The following is a 17,893-nucleotide window of genomic DNA, read 5'->3' as shown; positions in this document are numbered from 1 at the left end:
CCACTTATGCAATGGGATTTCCCCTTCTTCTCCACCCTGCAACTCCCGTGTGCCTCCCAAATCTGCTCCAGAGGCTCCCCAATTTGGGGGGGCTGCAGGGAGGAGGGGGAACTGGTTCCACCAGTGGTGTCCATTCCACTAACAGATAGACACCACTGGATACAACCAGGATGGAATCTTAGAATATTCCATCCTGAGAGTGAAGGGAAACACCACTTCTAAACTAGCGCCTGCCATCTGCAGTGTTTATAACTGCTACATTAAAAATAATAAACTTAAAAAAAATGTTGCCCACTTAAATGGGGATTCCTTTGTAGTGTGTTACAAAGGCTTTTAATCAATTGATCCAACTAATCAATTAAGGGGTGCAGCCCTAATTTTGGAAGGTTTCTCATACACAAAGAGCTTTTGCAGTTTTCACCAAAACAGGATAAAAAAAAACCCCAACACATCTATAAATGCAAAATACAATTTAAAAACCATAGCAGGAGCTAAAAACAATTTAAATTAAAATTTTAAAAGTCTAGCAGAATTTTTTTTTTTTAATCTGGAACCAAAAGATGAGGTTGTTGGCACCAAGAAGCACCTGGGAATGGAAATTCACAAGCAAACCAGAAGGCGCTCTCTCTGGTCACTACAGATTGCTCCCAAAGGTGGAGACACCTGGTGGAGAGCCTCCAACGATGACCTCAGTATGGGCTGGCTGATAGGGGACCAGGCATTCCTTTGTTACCCTGTTTTAAGCCATGTAGGGCTTTAAAGGAGAAAGCACTGCTTTCAAAACCAGCATTTTGAATTGTGATCAAAAACAGACCAGAAGCCAGTTAAGGTCTTTTAAGTACTGGCGAGATATGTTGTCAACAACGGATCCTAGTCAATGGCCTAGTGGCTGTATTTTGAACCAGTTGCAGTTGAGGTCATAGTAGTTCCATAAAGTTAAATATATGTCTTTAGTGTGGTCATCAAATGCAACAGCAGCAGTTTATAATTCCCTTTGAGGCTATGTAGACTACTTTAAACATTAAGATTTAGGGCTGAGATGTTTACAGTGCAATCCTTTGCATGTCTATTCAGGACTATGTCCCAATGAGTTCAATGGGACTTACTCCTAGATGTGTGTATATGAATTGTAGCCTCAGTTTTATTAACTACAAAGCACAAACCTAGCATTAAATCCAAGTAATCCATCTTAACAGTGCAAATTTCCATTCTTTGTTGCAGTCTCGTTTCACTATGATTCAAATGTCAACTAGCTGCTCAGTTTGTAACTAAATGAAACGTACCTCTTGCTAATATGTGGTTGGGTGGTTTTATTTTTTAAGTTCCAACATTCATAAAACACAACTATCAGGGCACAATATCATTGAATTATTTATATCCATACTGTATTCCATACATTGACCACTGAATTGAAAATGAGAAGCCTATTTGTAAAGACAAAGATGCCATCAATGGCATTCACATTTAATTTCATATGCACAGTTAGTTTGATTAAAAGGAGTTCTGCTACAACTGATCTCCCCCCCCCCTTATCCCTCATTACCTTAAATAAAAATAATCTGTCAACAGGAATACAACATAAAACCATCAAACTACTTACCTAGGGTCTACTTCATAATGATGATGAATTGCAAAAATAGTAAGCTACCCAGTATCAAATATGGTGAAAGCAACATTCTTTAATTTATTATCAAAGTACAGTTTCAATTTTAAAAGCAACAATTAAAAAACCACACTATCTTGGTATGATTCTTTAGGTCCAAAATATAGGCTGTCCAAAAAAGAGAGCAGAAAGAGAGCAATCATATTCATGTGGTCTCTTGAAGAGTACTCCGCAGACCACAAGATATTTTGGAGTCCCTTCTCTGAGGCCATAGACACTGCTATGACCTCATAAGGGGAAATCCAAATGGGGCTTGTTTCCTCCTGCCCCTTGCATCACAGGAAAGCACCATGGGAATGCTGACCTCAGGTGAAGATGCAGATGAGGGCGACGGACACAAGGAGGGGAGGTACAGAGGATCCGCACTATCCTGAAGGGTCCCAGCTCCCATCCCCATGACTCCACTGGACATGCTCAAAAGTGAAACTAGTAAGAAAAGCAAAAGAAAGGAGGACAGAGGTGAAGATTGTGTCGGTCCCTCATTCTACTCTGCCAGGCTTCTGTTAGCAGAGCACTGAATATTCAGAGCACTTCTTCGGAAAGCATAGGGTTGCTCTGTAAATCAATGGATTTGGGCAAGGGGTTGTAAACTCTGCCTAGGATGAAATTAATGTAGTAAATAATGAAGACATTTTTTCCAATTTGTGGAATTTTTTTTCAGATAACTACCATAGAAAAACGTCCTCTTTACATCAGTTCCTTTTATCCAGAGGAAGTATTTTATAAGATGCAAAGGTAAAAAGAAAAACCACATAAAGAGGAATTTATACTTCTTTTTGAGATGCATTTAGTAGCTATTGTCTTTGAAATTGTAGTGGAAACAAAGGGTAATATCCAATGTTAGTCCTACGATGAGTCTACAATGAGTAGACCCATTGAAATGAATGGGACTTAAGTTAGTTATGATTCTACATAGGACTAACATTGGATACTACCCAAAGAATGTTATTGTGGAAAACACTTGCACTAAATTAATACTATTCAGTAGATCTGCCTTGTTCATCACAAGCACCACTAGAATTTATTAACAATGGTCTGCTCATTGCATTTTTTTTGGCAGCAGGACCCTACAAACCTCTATTGCCTATTAAAGATTCACTGCTGAACATGGTTCCATTGAAGGAACTATTTCTGACAGTAAATGATATGTTCAGTAGTAAGTAGTCTCAGGGTCTGTTCCCAGAGAGTTCGCAAGTACTTATCATATGCCTTATTAACATTTTCTTAAAGTTATTTACAAAACAACAATCTATTGCCAAAATAGCCCTTTCTTATCTATTGTATTCTGTAATAGCACTAGAAAAATGAAATCACATAGCAAGATACATTGTACAGTACAAAATTATAGAAAATATATTTTGCCAGTAATATGAAATAGAGCAAAAGAAAAGCACATTTGTAATAGCACAAATTTACAATTCAACGGTTAGATTTGGTATTGTATTTTTGCAAAAGTTGGACAGATTATTGATTCCAAATTCAGAAATGGTTATACTGCATTTTCCATCCCCTTAACTTGCTGCATAAGACATTTTCAGAAGTTCAGTTCAGAAACATGCAATTTCCATATGTAATTTAATTTGTATTTCTCATAAACTCAGCGTGAATTAATGTTTCAACATTGGCAAGCCTGATATATACATCCTTATTTCTTCTCCCCATATTCTAGAGAATTTTAATTATAAGTGAGTTCTTTGTGTTCACTTATATTAATGCTGTTTGCAAAGACTGAAGAATATAACAATAATGCATCTATATCCCAGAGTCTGGCATATTCAGTAAACTCTCATTGGAATATCACACAGCTAGAAAAAGTTTCACCTTTGAAATGTAACAACTGCTGAAAAACTTCAACTCACACAAACTCCCAAGTAAACCACAAGGTATTGGTTAGGCCAATCATACCCCTTTCGGGGGAGTGGGATGTTGCGATCCATGATGGAGTGGTATGTAGACTGAGGCTGCCTATGTAAGGAATGTACCACCCAGACCAAAATTTGTATTACAGTTTAAACTGTGCCTGAGATTCTTCACATGTACACAGACAATCTGAAAAGAGAATCTCTTGTTGAAAACCAATGTGATGCAAATGATCAAGTACCTGACTTTGACGGAATTCCACTGTTTCCAGATCTCTCACCATTGACCCAAATTTGCTTTCCACTTCATTCTCTGGACAATCTATTCTCTGGAGCCATTTTGGGCTCATTTGAGGGTACAAGAATGATTGCCTTGCAAAACCAAAATACTGAACATTTTCTATTTAGTTGTTTTCTTTCTGCGTATTTGCCCCTTCCTATTTTTATTTCTATAGATAACGTATGTGTAGCATTCTACAGGCATGCTGGGTAAAATATACTATGCAAATGTGTACAATGTTGCATGTTTTGCTATCTCTCTGCTTTTAGTGGCTTTCAAGGAAAACAAGTGTTGATATTTTTGTGAGCCCAAAACATCTAACAGAAGAAAATGCAGACTGCATGCTTACAGTATCCTAATTTCTATGAATTTGTTTTATGGAATTTAGATGTATTAAACTGCATTAACAATGTTTTTTCTACAATAAATGAAACAAAAATATCTAGACCCTGTGTTTACACGTCAGTCTTTAATCCTAACAAGCAGGGCAGCTTTAACCCTAACAAGTAGAAGCACTTTCAAAAGATAAAGAGAAATGCTCAAAATATATCACACATAACATGCCCTACTCCAAATCATTGCTTGCACTACAGTGTGCATATAGGCACAGGTTTCTCCATTAATTTAGTAAAGATATCGGATTTGTATGTGCCAAGGTACAGGGAGTCCATCAGAAACGCTGGAAGATTCCTGTTCATCAGATAACGTCAGCATTTTCAGCCCTCCAATGTTTTCCCACCAGTTCTTCAGTCCTTTTTTCTTATCAGAAAAAAATTGTTACGGAAACAAAGACAGAATAGTGCACAATGCCTTTTGATTGTTAGTACTAGGACCCCTCTGTCTCTGCCAGGTGCTTTTGAAACATTTGCTTCCTATTTGGGTGCTTTTGGAATGATCGAAGAATAGATAGGAAAAATTTTAGGCGGCCATTGGTCTCTCGTGGATTATTTGGGAAGGAGACTGTCAAGCGCTGTCAGGCTCAAACTGGGAGCCCCATGGATCAGACGCTGGGGATATTTCCAGATGAGGCTTTTATTGTTCAGCCGCCTTGCCACGTTCATGGACTTGAATGAGGGCTCCAGACGTCATCGGCAGTGCCGGCTGCACGGAAAACTGGTTCCCCGAGAAACTTTTTAATTCAAAAAAGTGTAGTATCTGTTTTTGTGAACCGCCCAGGGAGCTTCGGCTATCGGGCAGTATAGAAATGAAATGAATAAATAAAAGACCACACCAAAAAAACTCCTCGCTTCTCCCTTTTAATTACATTTATAATACTTTTCTAAATTAGCAATTCTCAGCGAGGTTTCAGAAGCGAACATGAGGTATCTTGAACGAAAGAACAGCCAACAAGCGCCGCCGCGCCCCACCGCTCATGCAGAGCGCAAGGCGCGCGCTGCTCGCCGCCCCCAATTCCTCCCAGCCACGCAGCGGGAAAGGCTGCCGGCGCCTCACACAAGGTCCTCCCCGGGAACACTTTTGATCCACCCAGAAAGCAGGGATGGACGCACGAGCCTCTTAGGTTGCTGGCTGGGGCATGCTGGGAGTTGTAGGCCTTTTCTCTGTCTAAACCTGCATAGGTAAAAGGTGAAGGTGTCCCCAACCAGTCGTGTCCGACTCTAGGGTGCGGTGCTCATCCCCGTTTCTAAGCCAAAGAGCCAGCGCTGTCCAAAGATGCTTCCGTGGTCGTGTGGCCGGCATGACCGAACACCGAGGTGCACGGAACGCTGTCACCTTTCCCGCCGAGGCGGTGCCTATTTGTCTACTTGCAACGTCTTGCTTTCGAACTGCTAGGTTGGCAGGAGCTGGGGCTGAAGGCGGGAGCTCACTATTGCGCCCTTAGCCAGTCAGAGCCAGGTGTTCCAGCCCATGCTAATGAGCGAACCCGCCTTGGCATGTCAGCCCCGCCCACCACGCTCGCTTCTCCTTCCGCGCAGAGCCGCTCGACCGGAAAAGCGGCAGACCGCAGGCGCTTGTGGCGGCGGACGCGCGCCCGCCGGGGAGCGAGCGAGCGCGCGCGGTCTCCCTCAGACGGTGTCCGATAGGGCTCATCCTACGCCTTCCACCCTCTCGCCTAAGAGCGCTGAGGCCTAGAAAAGCGAAGCGTTAGAAGGGGCTCGTAAAAACACACACACACACACACACACACAAAACGGAAAAGTTGCGGCGAGGCCGGCGGCGATGTCCGTGAGGAGCGGCGAGGGGCGCGCGGCGGCGGTGCTGCGGGCGGCGACAGCCTCGGGGGCGCGGGGCCTGCAGCACCTCCCTTCGGCCGCGCCTCTCCGCCTGCGGCGCCCTTCTCCTCGCAGCTGGGCTCTGCCGGGGGCCCGGGCCCGAGACTGAGCCGCCCTGGGCTGAGCCCGGGCGGGAGAGCGCGCAGACCGGGGCCGGCAGGAGCGCGGAGCTGCCCGGGGCAGCCGGAGCTCCCGCCGCCTGAGCATGGGAATCCTCTTCACCCGGATATGGAGGCTGTTCAACCACCAGGGTGAGCAGGAGGGAAGAGCGCCGGCCGGCTCGCGGGAGGGGAGGCTGGCGGGGCCCGCTGTGCTCGCGCTCTGCGGGCGAGGGGCGCGGAGCCGACAGCAGCTGCCGTCGCGGGGCTCGGCGGTGCCGCGCACGCGTGACATGCACGAGGTCCCGGCACCTTCAGGCAGGGCTGCCCGAAACCCTGGAAAGCCGGTGCCACGACTGAGCTAGACGGGCCGATGGCCTGGCTAGGTACCAGGCAGCTTCCTATTTTCCTCGCCCTAAGCACGCTGCCTTGGAAGTAAGCGCCACTGAAGTAAAGAGAAGTTGCTGGAGGCGCTCCTTAAGAGACAGACGGGCCGCAGCCTCGGATGGCCTCTTCTCTGCCCCATCAGCCAGGACAGCTAGACTGGTGGGGACGAGGGAGAGGGCCTTCTCTGTGGTGGCCCCCACTCTGTGGAACTCCCTCCCTAGGGAACTCCGCCATGACCCCTCTTTAATGAGCTTCCCTCGTGCATTAAAAACGTGGTTGTTCAGGCAGGCATTTGGGGTGGGTTAGGGTGTTTTAGAAAACATTTTTGTTGTAGAATTTTATTGTTTTAAACTGTTTTATTATATGTTGTACATCGCCCAGAGTGGCTGGGTGACCAGCCAGATGGGCGATTAATAAATTTAATAATAATAATAATAATAATAATAAATATAAAGTAAGTCAGTGGGGCATACTTCCACGGGAGCAAGTGGCGGCTGGATGCGGGTCCCAAGGGAACAAGGGGCAGCTGCCCCGAGGCAGGTGATGTGGCAATCTCGATGAAGCTCCGCAAGACTGTGTTGGGTGGTTGGTCCCTGGATTGGAGGAAGCACCTGTGAATATCTGCCTTGAGCTCCGTGATGGAACAAATAATTAAATAGAATCCACACCGGGGGGGGGGGGCATTGTGCCTTTTTCTTGGCTCCAGTTGTAAAACAAAAGTGGTAGGGAACTACATAAAAAGAAACAGAGACGATACTTTCACATAAGGTGGTGGTGTGTGCACATGTGCTGTGCTCTGAACTTATGAGGTGAATATTGGGGGTGGGGGAAGAGATGTAATAGTGGCCCAAACTTATAGGACTGTTGAATAGAATACTGAGAGTGCATATGAAATGCTTTGAATGTTGAAACATTTATTATTAGTAGGTGGCTGTTATTATGATTTTAGGTAGTGATAGAGTAATTTTTATATTGTCCTGGACAGGGAGTTCTTTGAGACTATCAGCAAGCACATGGATAGGGGTGATCCTGTAGACATTATCAAAAGCAAATTTAGCAGTCATGGAACAAGAAGAAAGGTCCTCTTATCGACTGGTAACTAGTTAAAGAACAGAGAGCAGGAATAAATGGTCAGTTTTTGCAGTAGAAAGAAGTAAACGGTGGGGATCCTCCAAGGACCTGTATTTTGAGGATCTGCTTTTTAACTTGTTCATAAATCACCTTGAGTTAGGGGTGAGCAATGAGGTGGCCTAATGTGCTGATAACCACAAATAATTTGTTAAAATCAAAAACTGTTTGTAAAGAGCTCCAAAAGGATCTGTGCAAACTGCATGAATGGTGATTAAAATGGCAAATGCCATTCAGTCTATTTAAGGGATGCACATTGGGGGGGAAAATCCTAACTTGACATATACACTAATGGAGTCTGAGCTTTTGATGACTGACCAGGTAAAATATTCTTCAAGCCATGGAGGATAGCTTGATCAAAACATCGACCCAGTGTGTGACTGCTTTGAAAAATTCAAATTCCTTGCTGGGTATCATTAGGAAAGGAATCAAAAATTAAACTGACAATATCATAATGTCTTGATACAAATCTATGGGGCGACCACACTTGGAATATGTATAAATTCTGCATGGTGTGGAGAAAGTGGATAGGGAGACATTTTTTTCCTTCTGTCATAGTACTGGAATCTGGGCTCATCCAGTTACACTACATGATGGGAGGTTCAGAACAGACAAAAGACAGTACTTCTTCAGGCAGTACATAGTTTATGAATTTCACTTCCACAGGATGTAGTGATGGCCACCAACTTGTTAAAGTAGATTAGACAAATCTGGCCTTAAAAGTAGATTAGACAAATTCATGAGGATAAGGCTATCAGTGACCATTAGGCATGATGGATGTATATTACCTCCAGTCTGAGACAGTACTGAGGGACTGTACATGCCTGCGCTCATGTTCTAGTTATGAGCTTCCCATAGGCAGCTTGTTGGCCACTGTGGGAGCAATGCTGGACTAGATAGACCTTTGTTTGGATCCAGTAGTGCTGCTCTTATGATTTTATGAGAAAGAAATCTAGCCAGAATTGTGTCTGAGTTATGTGTGATTGAATGAAAGTAGGAAGAAGGACATCGCTATGTAATATAGCAGTGTAACCTTCCTTCTCTTTACAATTGGTGGCATGGGGCTAACTTCTGGTTAATCGGGGATGTTGTGTTGGGTGTAGGTGTGCAATCAGGTGGTATACTTGAGTGTAAATTCTTGGTTCCTTAGATCGGGGTGAATAAGTATTGCTCTGAACTAAGAAGTCTGTGGTATTCTGATTTTTTAAATATATATATATATATATATTCCACTTTCATTGATGGTGCATTGTTGTGTCAAGTTATAGTGTTATGCTTGCCAAATGCAGAACCACCTCTGAGAACCTCACTAGAGATGCTTGAAAAGCATGTGGAGATTCTCTGACCAGAAGGAGAGTCTGCCGGACTGGGGAAGAGAGCTCCCAGGCAGTGATAGCTTTTACTGGCAGTAGCTGTGGAAGTTAGTCTTAGTGTGTCTTAGCTGTGTTTTTTCATCCATTATGTCCTCAGAAAGAGACATGTCATGCTTACTCCTTGTGTGGTTTGAACTCTGCTATCTGAGGGGGTGCCACCTGAAACCAGCTCTGAGAGCTGAAGAGCTAGTTCTCTTGTATCTGCCTCATCAATAATAGAAAATCTGTAATGGGAACTGAGCTGACATTGGTTTTCTGAAGGCGCTGGGCAGGTAAGAATGTGGAAAAGTGCATAGACAGCACCACATCTTGTGCCAAAGCAAGAACGGTTTTCTTTAAGTTGTTGTGACTCAGACACATAGGTAGAAAATTCTGGTCACCAGTTATTCTCTAGCTGTTGAGTCTGTATATGTGTATAGTGCCAATGAACCACTTTTTAAGTACTAATGAATTGATGTGTCTCTTACTATTAGATCAGGTAATGCTTGGTAGTCGGTTGTTGGTTGTTATAAGTATCTGTCTTGTTTGGGAGGCATGTTAGCTTTTGCTGCATAACTGCTTCTTTTTTTCTTTCTTTTTTACATCAGTGACTTTTCCTTTTGCAACCCCCTGAGATATTCTCAGACTTAGGAAGGAAATATTCCAAGATTCAAGGCTTGCAGATGAAGTTGAATGATTAATGAAGCATCCTGTGTCACCAAATGAGCCATTATTTCCTTCCCTCAGGAGATAACTGGTCATTTGAAACAAATGTAGCTACTGCTCTCTGTGGTGGTTGCACATTTCCCGTAGGTCATGCAATAACGAGTATGATTGCTTTTGAGTGTAACAAAATAGCTGGCTGATGTGTACTCGTTGCATCACGGTTACAGTTCTGTAGGCAGAATAAAACATGAATAAATAGTACTTTATTTATTGTGTTCATTAAGTGCCTCATAAGTTATCTAGGCATTGTACAATGAAATTAGAACATAATAATATAATAAAATACAGCAAAATCACAACAGACCAGTAAAATCCAGCACAGCATAAAATCAACAGACACATAGCAACACAGCATAGTAGAACATGCTACAAATGCCAGAACTAAAGTCACCAAGCACCTAGCTAAAGACCATACCACAGGGACTAAAATAGCAGCATTAAATACTTTAAATGCCTGGAAGAGCAGGAAAGTCTTAGCCTGACACCAAAAGGAAACAGTGTGGACACCAGGCAAGCTTTTTTAGGGAGAGCATTACAAAGCCAGGAGGCCATTGCTGTAAAAGTCCTCTGTCTTGCTACCCTTCACACCTGCAATTGAGGGAAACTCAAAGAAGTGCTTACTTAGATGCTTTGGGAAGGTACATATGGGAAGAGGTCTCAAGCCATGTAGAGCTTTATAGGTCGAAGCCAGCACCTTAAATTAGGCCTGAAAATGCATTGAAAGCCAGTGCAGCTGAGAAAAGACTGGTGTAATGATGCCTAGTCTCAGTTATAATTTTTGCAGCCATATTTTGCACTAGTTGAAGTTTCTGGACTGCCTTCAAAGGCAGCCCCACATACATCACATCAAAGTAATTCGAAGGAGGTAATTGGGAAATGGATTACTGCAGCTAGATTATCCACCTGCACATAGGGTTGTTGCTAGTGATTAGGTAGTAGCTAGTAAGGCGGTCATTCTTCATTGGGCAAATTTCGGTTTAGTGTTCATAAGACTCTGTCTTTTTAGGTCTCTCTTTCCCAAATTATTTGAGGAAATTAAAGGAAAACCCGAGCTTAGATGCAAAATATGCAGTTGTCTTCACAGGCAAGTTATAGTCTCCTAGAGACGTTTTCTTCTGAGATAATTATTTAATATCTTGGTGCTATGATTCAACACTTTTTTTTTTAAACCAGAGATATAATGTAAACATTTTGTCTTTGAAGTCAGAAAGGCATGGCTCTCAGATTGAATCAAGCCTCACTACAACAGTGTGTGAAACTGCTAGCAGAGGCATAAGTTCCTCTGTGTTCAATGCATGATGCCTTGATGTTGTGACTGTGATCCTAGCTTGCAGTCATCTCCTCTCTGTGCCAGCCAGTTTAAAACAGGCAGGTTTGTGCCTCATCACTTTATATTTGTTGGTTCCAGGGATGGTAAAACAGTTCCCCTCTTCTCACAGCTGTGTGTTGCATTCCTGAAGTTCCCTCGGTTGGAGATTCTGAGCTATGACCTGTTCCCATGTAGTCCCTTTTCCTATATACTCCCTTTTCATTTAAATTATCTGGACCCATACCTGGGGAATCACAAAGTTTGCCAGTTGTAAACGAAGACAGTTGGAAGGGGCCAAAAGGCCACCTTCCTTCTTTGAAGTAGAAGGCTAATCCATTAATTAGCCCCTTGAAGACTAACCTATAGTATAAAATCCAGTGCCTCAAGAAAGGAGTCACCACAAAAAGAACGATCATCACAGAAAGTTGCTTGCCTCTTCTCAGGCTGTGTCTGCAGGGGAGTGTTACTCCTGATTAGATGACTTATCCTATAACTAGAAATGCAGAAAGCAGTGCCACAAGAAAGTTATCATATGGCACAGGATTTTTGGACCCACATCGGTCTTCAGTAGATTGCATTGCACACGTGTCACTTCATCTGTAGTATGAACAGATGAAACTCTTCGTAGGTTGCACGGATGCCACGTTGGCAGGAGCGAATAAATGCACTGAATGAGTCCTTCAAAGAACCTGTGTAAGAAGGTATAATTACACATGGGGAGGCTTTCTCTAACAAAGCTTGAGACCTGTCTTAGAACTGTTAATCCCCAGATAATGCTTCTGTCTATACATTTCTGCATTTATCATCTAAAGGCTTATTGTACAGCATATCTTTTAAAACAGGGGTCCCCGGGCCGTGGACCGGTACCGACCTGTGGCCGGTTAGGAACCGGGCTGCAGTAGGAGTGTGCAAAACCCCCTTACCTTGGGTTTGCAGGGGTGGGTGGGGAGGCTATCTGTCCCTCCTTCCCCCCCAGAATCCTCGCTGGCCCTGGCCGGCTCCACTCCGCGGCGAGTCCGCGGAGCTGCCAGCCAGTTCCAGCCGCTGGCGGACTTCTGGCGGCTGGGACGCAAATGGCATCTGCATAGCGGACGCCATTTGCGTCCCTGTTCTTCAAGTAATAGGCTACATAAATCTTTACGTAGCCTATTACTGCACAGAACAGGGATGCAAAGGACGCCATTTGCATCCCAGCGGCTGGAAGTCTGCAAGCAAAACCATCCCCCCTCCCCCCCCCCGGTCCGTGGAAGAAATTGTCTTCCACAAGACCGGTCCCTGGTGCCAAAAAGGTTGGGGACCGCTGTTTTAAAAGACGTTGTTGGAAGTGAATTGTATAGCTACTTTGTTTAAAATAACATAATTTGCTGGAAAAATACCATGTCTTTGTAACTCCTAGGCTCACTTCAGATGTAATGGGAAAACATGGTTTCTCACTAAAAGATATGCTCCAGCAAGCCTTGGACTCATGTGTTCCCCCTTTCCTCATTTTGTCTTTTACATGCAAGAGGGGGCAATTAAAATAGAACATGGCAGCTGTCAAATGAGCCACAGTTCCCCATGATATATTAACTTGGGTATTAAAATTTTGGTTAGTGGCTTTTTGTCTCTAACCTGGTGGTCATTGTGGCTTGTTCTTGTAGTGGAAAAACATGATTTTCATCCCCAATGTGTCTGAACTGGGCTTTAACAGCTGGTGGACTCTTTTTGGGTACAATTCTGTTGTAAATAACATCTTTGCTAATGATGATACATGCCAGAAGTGACTGTTCTTATCTGGTGGGAGAATTACTTCTTAACGCTCTCACAGTTTAAGAAACTTGCGTTAGTTTTAACAAATTTGTTTGATAGCACCTTGACATTTTAAGAAGCTTTTTATCGGAAAAAGTCATAAGTTTTCATAGGGAACAACTTACGTTGTCAGATGCTGAAGTTAAACTGCTGAAAGAAAGGTTCAAAAGTCAGTTAAAAGATGACCAAAAGGAAACATTCTAAAGTTCTTAAAGGCATTAAACTCTGTTAATCCCCAAATTAACACTTTCTGTATGAACTCCTGTTCAGTAATCTCGTGAAGCAGCATCCGCGCTTCAAACTGTGGTTTAATATTTTGACTTCTTCCAAAGCCGGTAACTTGTACCAAAACTTGTTCCAAAGTTCAGACAAAATGGGAAACTATGGCTAGTTAGGGACTTCCTAGTTTAATTGTGGCTTGCGTGAAGAGGCTATGTGTGCAGGCAAAAGGCTTGTGCCATATGTCAGATTCATATGCCAAGCTATGATCATCTGAACCACACCAAGGAGTAACCATAGTTACTTGAAAATGGGAAAGAAAGCTGCTGATCTCCTCCTTGTAGCTGTATTGGAAGTTGATGCGAGATCATGCAAGATGGGAGACTTGTGCACATAACACCAAACTGTAATTTAGTGTTATGTGCAAACCAGGTCAATGTTACCTTAAATAACAAACTCAGGGTAAAAATATTTCAAATATTTGAGCAATTATGTATCTGGGAATTATGTATCTGGGATTATGTATCTGGGATTTTTCCAGCCATGTGTATACTCCAGTAAAGCATAGGTTCTAGTGTAATGGTATCTAGTGTAGTGGTATCTAGTGTTAGCATACCAGCTGTAACTTGATCATCTTTTGTGGGGAGGGAGAAGGAGATGTCTTGATTTGATTTGGGGATGGCAGTGGAAGGTTCCTTTGCACAGCAGCATGCAAGCTACCTTTCAATGTTGTTGTGTATCTCTATTTTATCCAAGCACTGCATATGAAACCTCAGGGACCAATTACCTCAGGGACTCCCTCCCCCCTCTCCTCCATGCAGTAGCTTCTTATACACATTATTGGGATGGGAAACCAATATGTGGAAACAGGTTTCTAAGTGTGCATTTCTCTTTTCCTCATTGGGGTTATCATATATAAAAATAGAGCAGTCACTGACAAAACGTTTGTCTTGTGTACATCTGTCTAGTCTAATGGATCTGTCAGCAAACAAAGAATTTACTGTGACCTGATTGGAAAAAACGGAGATAGCTTATTTTTCAAAAAGATGATGTATTTTTGGCATTACTTCAAATATTAGGGCTTCTGGCTGTTTAAAGGAAATTTCATCATTAATTGAAAACTAGGGCTGAACATCAGTCAAAGACTTTGCTTCATTTTTAAATGATTATGCAATTAAAGTTTACTACACATGCATATTATCAAATCCCCCACCCCATACCAATACATTTTTGAGGACACAGCTACCGCTGTTTAAAGGAAAGGGATTCCCCCCCCCACGCATTCCCTATTATAGCAATACAGTGGCTTTCAAGCTGTGGTTTGGAAGAATGCTGATATCAGGGGCTCCTCAGTGAGAGGTAACTTTCTCTGAAAGACATGCCTGCTATGACCAGTCGTTTTCACAGCAGTTCATTGCACTGTGCATGTGCGTGTTTTTTAGGTTGCATTTTCAATTTGCATCATGGGGTGCGAGTTGGAGCTCCATATACCTGGCCATTGTTATATGCTGAGTAAACGTGTGCACCATTGCGCTCCTTTCACATGCCAGCAAGGTGATGCTCAAAATCCTACAAGCTAGGCTTCAGCAGTATGCGAACCGAGAACTACCGGAAGTACACGCTGGGTTTCGAAGAGGCAGAGGAACTAGAGATCAAATCGCCAACATTCGCTGGATCATGGAGAAAGCAAGAGAATTCCAGAAAAGCAGTCTATTTCTGCTTCATTGACTACGCTAAAGCCTTTGATTGTGTGGATCACAACAAACTGTGGCAAATTCTTAAAGTGATGGGAGTACCAGACCACCTTACGTGTCTCCTGAGAAACCTGTACGAGGGTCAAGAAGCAACAGTAAGAACCAGACATGGAACAACCGATTGGTTCAAAATTGGGAAAGGAGTACGACAAGGCTGCATATTGTCACCCTGCTTATTTAACTTATATGCAGAGTACATCATGAGAAATGCCGGGTTGGATGAATCAGAGGTCGGAATTAAGATTGCTGGGAGAATTATCAACAACCTCCGATATGCAGACGATACCACCCTAATGGCAGAAAGCGAAGAGGATCTCAAGAGCCTCTTGTTGAGGGTGAAAGAGGAGAGTGCAAAAGCTGGTTTGAAACTCAACATTAAAAAAACGAAGATCATGTCATCTGGCCCCATCACTTCCTGGCATATAGAAGGGGAAGAAATGGAAGCAGTGACAGATTTTACTTTCTTGGGCTCCAAGATCACCGCAGACAGTGACTGTAGCCATGAAATTAAAAGACGCTTGCTTCTTGGGAGGAAAGCTATGGCCAACCTAGACAGCATAGTAAGAAGCAGAGACATCACCTTGCTGACAAAGGTCCGTCTAATCAAAGCTATGGTTTTCCCAGTAGTAATGTATGGCTGCGAGAGCTGGACTATAAGGAAGGCTGAGCGCCGAAGAATTGATGCTTTCGAACTGTGGTGCTGGAGAAGACTCTTATGAGTCCCCTGGACTGCAAGGAGGTCAAATCAGTCCATCCTAAAGGAAATCAACCCTGAGTGCTCATTGGAAGGACAGATAATGAAGCTGAAGCTCCAATATTTTGGCCACCTAATGCGAAGAGAAAACTCCCTGGAAAAGACCCTGATGCTGGGAAAGACTGAAGGCAAAAGGAGAAGGGGACGGCAGAGGATGAGATGGCTAGATAGCATCACGGATGCAATGAATATGAACTTGAGCACGCTCCGGGAGAGAGCGCAGGACAGGAAGGCCTGGCGTGCTATGGTCCATGGGGTCACGAAGAGTCGGACACGACTGAACGACTGAACAACAACAAAACGTGTAGCCTTATTAGACACTTTACACTGCCACAATAAATAAAGTCACTATAGTTAGTAATCAGTTAGCACAGACACTTAATATTCCACTTCTTTGTCCTGCTTCAGAGTTTTTTTTCCCCATCATCTACTCTATCAGCAATATAATTATCATCTGGAAAACTTTAGTATAGATTTTGCTGTTATATGTGGTATAGCTAACTTGCCATTTTTACAGTTGTGCTGTTCTGAAGGTTACTACAATTTTAATACATTCTATGGTTAAGAACACTCTGAAAACCCACACAATATTCATTAATAAAAATACTTTCCTGCCCATCTCAAACACTTTTTTTTAAGGAGCTCAGCCCTATCTGATGGCTGTGCCTTTAATGCATGTTAAAAGAAACCTTATGGCATAACCCTTTGAGAGCAGGAAAAGAAAATTTAAAAACTTCATCTGGTGCATAATATATCCTTAACCAAGTAAGGGAAGTTGAGTGTGTATATATATTGTGTGATCAATACTATAGCTATTGTGTAAAGGAAGATGACACAGAATGAATTTATTTATAGTATTGATAGCCTGACTTTACATCCTTCAGGAGCCACAAGGTGTCTTAACAACTATATAAAAACAAAACAATTAAAAAGATGGTGATGCATAGCGTACTGATGATGCATGGGATGTATGACGTGACTTTGTTCTTAACATGTGCGCATTGTTTTTTCTTCCCAGAGCACAAAGTGATCATTGTTGGCCTTGATAATGCAGGAAAAACAACGATTCTTTATCAGTTGTAAGTATGGAGTGCTTTGCACAGGTGACTAGAATTGCCTTGCTAGTTGAGAATGGTGAACTAGATGAACTTTGGTCTGTTCTGACAGCAGTGGGCCATATCCCTCTTGATGTGCACAGTGGAGGTTGTGAAGGTGATGACCATCCCCTGGTTGTCTGGATCAGCCCTCAGCATCTCATATTCAGTAGTATAGTCCTTTATGCTTAGGGTTTACCATTAACTATCACAGCTAATAGCAATTGGTAGACCCTTCATCTAAAATTGTTTCTAATCTTCTAATCTAACACATTTCTAGTGTGAAAGAGAAAAGTTTTTCTCTTTTCTTATCTACTGTCTCCATATCATTCATAATTCTATATACATCCGTCGTGGGTCTCTTTAGTCTTTTTCTAAAATATTAACACAGCCTAAAAGTCTTTAGACTTTGTTAATAGGAAAGGTTCTACACACACACACACACACACACACACACACACAGCTCTGTGATATCCTGTTTGAGATGGGACAACCAGAACTGTACACATATGTAATATTCCAAATTCCAAATAGGGCTGTGTGAAATCTATATAACGGCACAGTGAAACTTGCCATTTTATAATCCTCTTCTGAAAAGTAATCTTCATCATTGAGATTGTGCTTTCACTACTGCAGTACATGGGTTTGACAATGAATAGATCACCAACTTGGTTCTTTACCATGCCCTTATAAAGAGCTATAGGTGGCTCTTTAAAACTGGGATATGCAGTAGTGACATTCCATGATTAGCAGATGCCCTGGGCTGGTATTACTGCTGCATCTCTTCTATTTAAGACCTTGGAACTGAATGGGATCTCTATGCTGCCGGAATGAAGTTCTATGCATGAGCTGAACCTAGAGATGGCTGCTTAAAACAGAACATAGCACAATGTGGGCTAGATACAGTTGCATTGAAGAGGGAAGAGGTTTTATGGTGCAATATCTGCAGTTTGGTCTTTCAGCAGGCTGGAAATGGTGCACAGTATTCTTTTCACCGCCAGGAAAATTATCACTATGGTGACTAATAGGAACTGTTGCCACTTACATGATTGCCTAAGAGAAATGCCCCATGTCATTATTACCAGTTGCCTTGGATAAGCTACTGTCTGTCTGGTGTTACTCAGAGCCACATTTTGTGATTAGGAGAACTGGCTGATGCAGCTCTTGCTGGACCACGCTACTTCAGACTGTGGGTGTGAGATTGCATACATAAATGCTACCACATTTAGAGGAAAACTCCTTGCATGCAGA

At 42.8% G+C, this 17,893-nt stretch overlaps 1 protein-coding gene across 3 annotated transcripts in view; it reads left to right on the top strand.

Annotated features, from left to right (window-relative positions):
* The first annotated feature begins 1,300 nt into the window (after positions 1–1,300).
* ARL5A (ARF like GTPase 5A) overlaps positions 1,301–17,893 on the top strand; it is a 33,852-nt gene continuing 17,259 nt past the window's right edge. For 2 of the 3 annotated variants that reach the window (XR_014784437.1, XM_084810813.1), the window contains exons 1-2: positions 1,301–6,284; positions 16,567–16,627. Coding sequence is in view for 2 of the 3 variants with exons in the window: in XM_084810813.1 (XP_084666939.1) it covers positions 6,239–6,284; positions 16,567–16,627 (107 nt within the window). In the remaining variant the exon portion in view is untranslated. Of the gene's footprint in view, positions 6,285–16,393; positions 16,628–17,893 lie in introns of those variants that run through there. The other variant, XM_084810805.1, reaches the window with a different exon arrangement.

Source organism: Heloderma suspectum, chromosome 1 (genome assembly GCF_057233095.1).
Source record: "Heloderma suspectum isolate Gila_16-S chromosome 1, 16-S_ref, whole genome shotgun sequence".
Lineage (NCBI taxonomy): Eukaryota > Metazoa > Chordata > Lepidosauria > Squamata > Helodermatidae > Heloderma > Heloderma suspectum.
This window is presented reverse-complemented; position numbering and strand designations above follow the sequence as displayed.